This window comes from Papio anubis, chromosome 1, assembly GCF_008728515.1.
Source record: "Papio anubis isolate 15944 chromosome 1, Panubis1.0, whole genome shotgun sequence".
In the NCBI taxonomy this organism is placed as follows: Eukaryota; Metazoa; Chordata; class Mammalia; order Primates; family Cercopithecidae; genus Papio; species Papio anubis.
In genome coordinates this window covers 129,845,842-129,855,761 of record NC_044976.1, presented here as the reverse complement: position 1 = coordinate 129,855,761, position 9,920 = coordinate 129,845,842, and the positions used below count along the sequence as shown (strand labels likewise).

The 9,920-nt window shown below is 48.8% G+C and overlaps 1 protein-coding gene across 2 annotated transcripts in view; it reads right to left on the bottom strand.

Annotated features, from left to right (window-relative positions):
- Positions 1-9,920, bottom strand: part of CADM3 (cell adhesion molecule 3) — a 30,668-nt gene continuing 20,748 nt past the window's right edge. For both annotated transcript variants that reach the window (XM_003892884.4, XM_003892885.4), the window contains 7 exons: positions 9,570-9,722; positions 8,426-8,563; positions 7,957-8,127; positions 5,541-5,631; positions 4,937-5,106; positions 2,116-2,241; positions 1-1,223 (listed from right to left, as the gene is read on the bottom strand). In XM_003892884.4, coding sequence (XP_003892933.1) covers positions 1,105-1,223; positions 2,116-2,241; positions 4,937-5,106; positions 5,541-5,631; positions 7,957-8,127; positions 8,426-8,563; positions 9,570-9,722 — 968 coding nt within the window. In that variant the 3' untranslated portion in view covers positions 1-1,104. The remainder of the gene's footprint in view (positions 1,224-2,115; positions 2,242-4,936; positions 5,107-5,540; positions 5,632-7,956; positions 8,128-8,425; positions 8,564-9,569; positions 9,723-9,920) is intronic.

Here is a 9,920-nt window from a genome sequence, read left to right as displayed (position 1 = left end):
TGCACACAGTTCACATTATTCCCTTAGTTTGGGCAGGAAACAGCTCAGTGCAGTGAAGCTCCTTTTAGTAGTTTTGTTGTTATGTCTGCCTGGCTGCTGAGGGAGGAAGGACTAAGGGCTGGCGTTGGGACCAGGAAGGGGGCACAGGGTGGCCAGGATGGGAGGAGTAGTTGCTGAGCAATGCCATGGGAGGAGTGGTTGCCATGCAACAATCCAGAGTCTTGGGTAAGAGTGAGGGGCCCCTCAGCAGGGGAGGCAGAGGCAGTGCAGGCCCCAGAGCAGTGCCTCTCCCACAGCTGCTGGAGCAAGGAGGGGCAGCCACCCTCTGCAATCTCCAAGGGCAGTTCCTATGGAAAGGGCCCAGTTTTGTTCCTTTCCTTCCTCTCCAAATCTACTCTTCCTTGCAGGGACCTGCGTCCTCCCCAGGTTAAAGCCCTGGGTCCTTGCATGGCTGCGTGTCTTCTGCAGGCCACATCTCCTCAGGACTCCCCTACTCATCACTTTCCCATTGCTATGGAGGAGGGGTGTCAGGGTGGCACCTGCCTCCTTGTTCGTAGTGCTCAGGCTACCAGAGGAAAAGCCACTCCCAACCTTTGTCGACAACCATCCCATTTCTGGGTTCCTGGAGAAGTCTGGGAAGCTGCTCTGTTGCAGAGGCTGAACGGAGGGGTGGTGAGAGCGCCCAGCTCCAAACCAGCCCTGCCCCTTACCCTTCCTCGCCCCTCTACCTTCACTCTCCTCCTAACACTCCAAGGTCTTGTTTTTTTGTTTGTTTTTTGCCTTTCTCACCCCAGGGCTCCTGCCTCTCCAGCCTGGAGACAGATTTGATTTGGGATTGTTACAAAAATAATAATAACCCAAATGCAGAGAAGCCACGGAAAGGGCTGAGGGCAACCCTCCCCTCCCCCCCGCCCTCCTCCCTCCCCATTCCAAACCGAGTACAAAACCGCACCCAAAGCAGACATTCTGTACAGGGGGGTGGGTGGGCTGGGGAGCAAGCGGGAGGGGCGGCCCTGGGGTCGCTCTGTACAAGTCCAGGTTGGTGATAGCCCCAGCAGTCCCCACGGGGCCCCTGGGGGGGGCGCAGGAAGTGGGCAGGCGCCCCTAGATGAAATATTCCTTCTTGTCGTCCCCTCCCGACTGCCCGCCTTCTGCATTGATGATGGCCGTGTCCGCATCTGGGGCATCGTCGGAGCCTTTCGCCTCATGTGTCAGGTAGGTTCCTGTGTAGAGACAGAGGCTTCTCCTCTCAGGACCAGCTTCCCAACCTCTGAGTCCACCCTGCCCACTCTCTCACCCACCCACTCACACACTGCTCAAGTCATTTTTGGCTTGCCAATAGCTCTCTTCTACTCCACCTTACCTAATTCGCATTTTGCTTCCAACATCCCTCACCTGACCACACCCTTCATGAATAATGAATCCTGCCCCTAAGTAGAATCTCATCTATAATACAAAGCAAGAAAGAGGTGTGTGTGTGTGTGTGTGTGTGTGTGTACGCATGCGTGTGCACGCAACTTGGTGACGGGGGAACTGCTATGTCAGCTTCATGAGCAAAGCAATTGAGATCTGGCTTATGTATGACCAGTCTATGGAGTCAGGCCGCTGGCTAGAATTAATGGCAGAGTAGGAAGTCTGAGAGGAAGGAATGTGAAAAGAGGGTAGAGAGAAGGTATGGATATAAGAGAGAAGATAGAAAAGTGGGAGAGGAAAGAAACGCAATGAGATCAAAGAGGAAGAAAATGAGGTTAAACAGACAGAAAGTAAGAAAGTGCAGGAAGCAATGAGATGGAGATGCGGTTTCAGGATCTCTCTGTCTTGCAGCAGGAGACCTGGAGGTAGAGCAGCATGGGAGCAACCGCTGACTGAGTGGGAAGGTTTGATTTCACTTGGACCGTCCCCAAGTGATCAGGCTTTACACTGCGGGGTTGGTGGTGCTCAGTTATCACAGGGTTGGCAATGATAGGGTTGGCTCCATTTTCCATTCCCTAAACATTCCAAAGGGCTGACAAGTCTCTGAAGGCCCTTTCCATTGTCTGCTCCTCCTCACGCCTGCCTCTGATTGGTCTCCCTGCCCCTCCAAAGTTCTGCTGATGTTCTCCTTGTGCTTCTGACCTTTGTGCCGGATCAAGTAATGTCCAAGGAAGATGAGCATGATGAGCAGCAGGAAGACAATGAAAGCCACGATCCCGCCGATGATGGCGTGGTAGGTGCTGGAGGAGGAGGGCACCGGACTGGGGTCTGGAGGAAAGGGCAACACACACAGTCAGATCTGGGGAGAGCCCTTACCTTACAGCATTCCAACTTGGACATGAATAGTCTTACACTGCAGGGAACAGGTACTAACATCAGGAAAATGGAGCAGCATCATTCGTCATGCCTTATTTTGTGCTTATATGCCATGCCTGGATTATAGTATTTGCTAAAACAAATTGATGGATTAATGAATAAATAAATAAATCTGCCCATACCTAGTCATATAAATTGAGTTGTTGGCACCGAAGCTTGACCTCGGTCAAAGATCATTGCTTTAATGCCTCTCCTTCCTTCCCTCCCTCCCTCCATTTCTTCCTTTCTTCCTTCCTCCCTCCCTGACTCCCTCACTCCCCCTCTTCTTTTCCTTCCTTCCTCTCTTCCTTCTTTCCTCCATCCCTCTGCCCTTATTTCCTTCTTTCTTTTCTCCCTCTTTTTCTTTTTAATTTATGGGTTATGAGAGTGTTCCTTCTCTGTCCCCATGGCCTCTTACTCTCCTGTCTGCTTGATATTCTAAGCCAGCTCCCCTAGCTCTAAGGGCCTTCTCAGCCTATTCACCTGCTGCCCTAAGATCAGATAGGGAAGGAGCAGTAAAAGCTGATAGAGCCAAGAATTAAGCACTTTGACAGCACCTTACGAAAGATGACAGATTGTGGCCCCTATGTAAAGAACACTGTTCCTTTGTAGCAGGGGAGTTTAGTGTTCAGGGGAGTTTAGTGTTCAGGGGAGTTTAGTGTTCTAGTGAAACCCCGGGCCTCTTGTCTTTCCCGAGAAGGACGCATGGGACTCCGTCTTCACTTTGCCACCCTCCAAAGGTTTGTGCAAAGGAAAAGGTGCTTTCTCTCATGATAGTGGATGTCCCTGCCACTGAATATACAGCATCTGTCCTCCATGGCAACCTATGCAGAGGATTGACAACCTGTATAGAGGATCAACAGCACAGACTGGGCCGGGTGTGGCAAAGACAGTAGCAGCACAGCCAGAGTCCCAAATATCTGAGAACTCACATGGGCCCAGCACACGGTTCTGAGGTAGCCATAGATATAACTCTCCCACCCATGGGAGAGCTGCTGTTTTCCATGGGCTCAGCCTGAGCCTTAATGCCTCATTGACTGCTTACATATTTTGTCTTTCCTACCTTATGTCTCCTCAGGCTTGGCTGGGCCCGCGTTTCAGTTCCTTGCCTGTGTACGCCTTATTTGAAAAGAAAACATTTGTGTTCTGGTTTTTTATGCCCTGCTTGGGAGGAAGGGAGAGGATGAGTCCAGGGAATCTATGATATGATTGGGGTAGAGGTGATGGTGTAACTTGGAGGAAGCAGTGAGTTTACCTGCTGTCTCTCTCTCAGGGAGTATGTGAGACACAGTCCACATGGAAAATCAATCCTGGATACTTATTCCACAGGCTATGGAAATGGCAGTTCCTTAGAAAAGCACAGGTTTCCATGGCCAAACGACCTCTGGGGTCCTCAATTACAGGCCCCCGTCTCTAGGTAGAACAGCGTTTAATTTCATTCCAGTCAGGCCCACTTAAGGATATTCCTGGAAGAAGATGCAGTAGCTCCCTCTACCACCAGGTGTCAGCACTGGAAACAGACGCAGTTCCACAGGACTCCCTCTGCCTGGCTGTTGAGCACAGGGCAGAGGGGAGATCAGCAAGATACCAACCACAAGGGCATAAGAACTTTCTCTCACTGCCAATCATCATCAGATTGGTCTGGAGAGATCTGGGGGCAGAGACCGGAGCTCAGTGCATTGTCCTTGCTCTTGGCATCCTACAATAGCCTTGTTGTGCTGAGGCAGCTCCCACATGCTGAGGTCTGCCCCTGGAGTGGGAATCACCCATCTAGACATTCTGATCTCAAGAACTCAAACCTCTTATCGCTGGGAGGCCTGGCTCTTATTCCCCCAACTGTTTTAATGAGTGTTTCAAGTAAGGGAGCCTCTGACAGTTCCCTGACAATGCATTTCCCCTATTCTGAGAAAAGATTTACAAGACTTTCTGGTGGGGCCCACAGCCATTGGGATCTTCAAAAAAAATCCCCCGTCAACTCTCCATAAAGGGGCCTCTGTGCCACCCTGCCACAACTCCTGAAGCTGGGTTTTGTGGTCACAGCTTTGAGAAGAACTTCAGAGAAGGAGCATCACCTGGTCCTTCTAGAAGATACAGCATCTGAGAAAAGATTTGTCTCTTGGCATAGTACAAGCTTCTCTCTATTTTCTGTCCAGACCCAGTACCGTGTGCTTAAGGTGGGCAGAAAAAAAAACGACAGCAGTTGCATTGCACCCAATACCTAATCTTAGGAGAAGCAACTCTGAGAAGAGCCAGTTAGAGAAGGAAATGCACCTGCGCCTGCACTTGACAGGCTTTAGGGCCTCTGCACACAGAATTATTGTTCTTGTGGTCAGACAAGTGCAGAGGATGGAAGATGGTGTCACCCAGGCCACTACTACCAAAGAAAGGCAGATGAGAGCCCACCCTTCTAATGTTTTTTCACTAAGCGGCCATTTCACATTCTAGAGTGGACCTGGGACCTAAGCCCTCAGGGACCCCAGTGGTGGGCTGATTTTCCTTTCCTCCACTCCCCGTCACAGTTTGGGGATGTTATCAAGAAGTATTTTAAAAGGGAATATGATGGACAGAGAAAGGAGATTCTGGAGGAAGAGAACTGAGGAGGGCTCACCATTAACGTTGAGAGTGTAGTAGGCCTTGTAGCTGCCCATGTTGCTGGTGGCCGTGCAGCCGTAGGTGCCGCTGTCACTCTTATTGAGGAAGGGGAAGATCAGGGCACTCTCTTGGGTCATCTTCAGGGGTGGCACACTGCCCTCCTTCTCCCATAGGTACTGCTGGGGGCTGTCGAGGCAGATAAATCAGAAGAGCTCAGGAGAGCATAGGCCAGGGAGCTAAAAGAAAAAAAAAAAACTGGGAGCAGGGATGTCAAGGACTGTTTGATGAGGCTGGAGAAATTATCAGGGCCAGAGACATTGGAGCTGTTATACTCCAGGTGGACTCTTGGGGTTCGTTCTGGGGAAGCTGGAAATCTCCTGACTTGTATCTTACTTTAACTTGGCCTTTGTAGGAAACTCAGGGACTGAGCTAGGGAGTGGCCCCTTTCAACTTGTGCTGCTTTGCAGAAGAACTAATTGCAGGTGGACATTATTGGACAGTCAGGGAAATGAGAGGCTCAGGTCAGACAATAGAGAGGAGATAGGAAGGAGCTGTTATGTGAAGAAGACAATCTGAGAATGTGGAGAGTAAGGAGGAGACCAGGAAATGGATCTTCTTACACTGGATTGCCACGACCCTCACAGTGTAGCAACAGCTTCTGGCCCTCACGAGGATGGGGAGGGTCTGGCCTAATCATCGCAGTCGGTGTGTCTGTGGAGAAGGAAATGGTGTCAATGAAAACCTCCCCACACAGCTTAGGAGATTCCCTCGCTTAGTTGCACACTACAGCTTCTACCTCTAAATGTTTCCGCAGCCCAAGAAGCGCCACAAAGACCTTCCTTCTCCTAATTCTTATGAACGAGGACCATTATTGCTATTGAAGAAGTGAGCAACTTCTCTTGCAGCCTTGTGTGATAGGATTCTGGAAGGTCTGTCCTTGTTGGGACTCTAAGAGATGCCTTAACAGAAAGCTAAGAAGGGCAATGAGTGGTTTGCCTGTGCCTAGCAAACTTCCTAGCACATAGGAAGGACCTAATACATATTTTTTACAGAACAAATAAACTTGAACTTGCCACGTATTGAGCTCACAACTTATCAGTTCTCTCCGCTCTGCAAGGGAGCTTAGAACTAGAAGCAATGCTTGAACACAAAACATCATTTTGAATGGTCAGTCCAAACACGAAGTGAGAGCTTTGAAACAGCAAGAGACCGGGGTCATATTTTGGCTGCAAAAAGGCACTGACACAATACAGAAGGGCTCTGTGAAGGAAGAATGGCATCTGCCATTGACGCCGAAGGGCTGCTTAGGAGGCTAGGTCCAGATGGCCGCTCAGAACAATACAACCAGATGCTGGTCGAGAACAACAGATAAAGAGACTGAGCTTCCCCTAAGGATAGAGCCAACCTTAACAACCAGTTAATGAACGTGTTTCAGCCAAATCAAATGGGACACAGAGAATCAGGCCAGGTGAAAGAATGGGTGTTCTGGGACCCTACAGCCATAGAAACCTCTAGCACAGTGCCTGAAGTATAGCATTTGCTGACTGACTGCTGATCACAGTTGGGCCAAAAGGGTCCCTGGCAAGTAACTGCCAGATGGTCTGGTATCTAACAGAGGAGTCTTTGGGGCTCAGGCAGGGGACCAAGGCTTTAGCTCTGGCCAGGAACCAAAGGGTGGTGGGGGAAAAGCTCCAGGTCAGGGCCTCACACTAGGAGCTAATAATTAGAGAAGTACCTTATAGGAATATAGAACTTTGACATTTACAAAGTTCTTTCACGTGCACTGTTTTATTTATCCTCACAGTAACTTAGTGAAGTAAGCAGGAGACACAGAAAAATGAAATGCTTTGGCCAAAGGAGCACAGCTAGTAAGCGGCAGCACTGCGGCTAGAATCTGGATTGTCTGCCTGCGGACTGAGTCTGCTAAATGAATAGCGATGCCACCCTAAACCTACCTCAGGTTAAAGTTTGAGTAATGGGTCTAAGATATTATTAAATAGCACTGAAGTTAGGAAAATAATTGGGCCTAAGTTGATTCCACAAGAAGAGGATGAAGGGGTTTGGTTATTTTGAAAACTGCCCAACTTTTAGGTAAGTTAGGACAGGGAATGCACCATTTCCTAACTCTAACTTCTCCGGTTGGAGTTTCGCTGATTCTTTTCCCTTTGGTTCCTCCACCCAGAAAGGCTGTTCTTTACAAATTTCCGAATTTCCTCCGATGAGAAATTCCCATTTCCAAACTTCCTCAGAAGTGTCCTAACCATACTAAAGGCAAATTCCATAGAGGGTGAGAATGTCCTTGGAAGGGCTAGGAGTAGTGAAAGTGACAGTGGCCATTTCAGGTCAGAATCCCAGGAAAATACATGGAGCTGGGGCAAATAGAAGAGCAGTCAGTAAGGAAAAGATCTGGGAATAACGATGCCAGGGAAACTGTGCTTTCCTACCACCCATATTTTCTTGAAATCATAGAACGTTAAACTGAGATAAAGTTGTAGTGATCCCCATGCTCACCGCTTTCACTTAGCAAATAAAGAATCAGGCTCAGTGGGGTAAAGTAATTTTCTGAATATCACACAGCTAGTTAGTGGTGGAGTGCAGACTAGAAACTACTTCCTGGGAATCCTGAGTTACTACAGTTACCACCACAGTTTGCAGTCTGGCTATATTACACTGGCCTAGCCCAGGGGTTGGTATCCCGTTGGACCAAATCCTGCCACCTGCATGCTTTAGTAAATAAAGTTTTACTGGAACACAGCCCAGCTCATTTTTTACATATTGTCTATGACTGCGTCCCTACAACAACAGCAGAATTAAGTAGTTGACACAGAGACAGTATGGGTCTCAAAGCCTAAAATATTCATTACTGGGCCCTCTATAAAGAGTTTGTCAACCCTGGCCTAGTCCTGGCAGTCCTTGTTTCATTTTCTACCTATCCACTTAACTGTGCGTGTTGTTTCACACACAGTCACCTGCATTCTTTTACCCTAGTCCTCATCTCATATCTCATCCTTCTTCATCCCCAAGCCCATGACATACATAAAACTTCAATGCGTTGAGAGGTGGATCTGTCAGCTCCCTTTAGAGATTCATGGTTCACAGAGCACACGATGTTCGCCCCATCATCCTCCCGGGTAACCTGGAATGTCACCGAGCTGCTGACAGTGAAGGTTTTACCATTGGGATCTTCCTGTATGCGGGTTGGTTCTCCTAGAGTGCAGAAACAGTGGCACACACACAAACACACAGAGAGAGACACAGAGTAAACCCAACATACAGATATCATGTGGGCCTCACTGTAGACGTACAGATGGTGAGTCTCAACCTAGATAAACTTAGAAAGCTGTGGCAGGGAGAATGTAGGCCCCAACACACACATAGGCACTTGAGTGCACACAAAATACGTGTTCTCTTCCATACCATGCCTCCTATGTACATTCATAGACAGGCACTTCTCTCTCTTTCCAGCACCACTTTCTCTTGTAACCCCAAGGCAGGAGGTACTCACCGTGGAGTTCTTGGTCACCCTTTCTCCAGGTGAGCCGGGCTGCAGGCTTGCTCCCAGAAGACTGACAGTTTAGGGTGGCTGTGTCCTTTTCCCGTAATGAAGATTTATAACCAGTGATGATGGGCTTCTGTGGAATTCCTGCCATGGATAAGGGATGGCCAGGATAGGAAGGAGAGGCACCATGGGGTCACACTTCTGCTCTCACTGTGGAGATGGTTTCTCTGCGTACCTAGGTTCTACTATAATTTCTGATGGGTAGAAGACTAGATAAATCATCTTTCTTTTTGATCTCCTCCCTGAGGACCAGAAGGGAAGGCCTGTGGGAGACAGCATGGTAGTGAGGAGCTATGCCATAGCACAGACGTGATACATGATCCTCCACTTACAGCACAACTGGGTGGCCACAGAAATAGTGCGAGTCTCAGAGAGGCAAAGAAGGAAGTTGAAATATAGGATGAAATATAGGATGAAGATGAGAGCATGTAAGCAACTGGGGTACTTATTTTGGAAATTATAACACATTCATGTCTTGTGTTTTCCTCACACCATCTTGGGAGGTAAGTAGAAGGGGTATGATCATCTCTCTGTTATAAGAGAAAATTCAGACTCAAAGAGAGGAAGAAGTTTGTCCTAGCCAGGAGCGGTGGCTCACGCCTGTAATCCCAGCATTTTGGAAGGCCGAGGCAGACAGATCACGAGGTCAGGAGATGGAGGCCATCCTGGCTAACATGGTGAAACCCCGTCTTTACTAAAAATACAAAAAATTAGCCGGACATCATAGCGGGTGCCTGTAGTCCCAGCTACTCGGGAGGCTGGGGCAGGAGAATGGCGTGAACCTGGGAGGTGGAGGTGGAGGTGGCAGTGAACCCAGACCACGCCACTGCACTCCAGCCTGGGCGACAGAGCGAGACTCCGTCTCAAAAAAAAAAAAAAAAAAGTTTGTCCTAGATCAAACAGTAACTAGAGCACAAAGGATTAAAACACATTTCTTTTTACATTTTATCCCATTGCCAGGGGAACACAGGCTGAACTTTCCTAAAGTGCTTGGAGACTTGCCTGGCTCCCAGCTGCTTCAGGGACCCATCCAGGGAGGTTTGTTTGCAAGGAAGCATGCTGTAGAGACACTGGGGTTTGGGAGTCTCACCTAGCACAGTGACGAGGGACTTGGCAGTTCGCACAGGCATAGTGAAGATTGAGCAGGTGTACTCGCCCTCGTCTGCCAGGGCCACATTGCTGATGCTGATGCTGAGCTCGTGGGGAGTAGAGGTAACCAGCTGAATTCGATTATCTCGAAGGGCTGGGGAAATCAAGAGAACGGAAAGCTAGGATTTTACCGGCACCTTTCATGTTTACCTTCCAATCCCAGGCCAGCTTCTTTGGGGGAAGGGGTGTAGTATGGTGGGTGGGGAAAAAATAACTGCTCCTGAGTTTAAGCAGTCTTTAAGTCATTCAGTCACTTTTCTGGGTCATTGGACATAGTAGCCTAAGAGATATT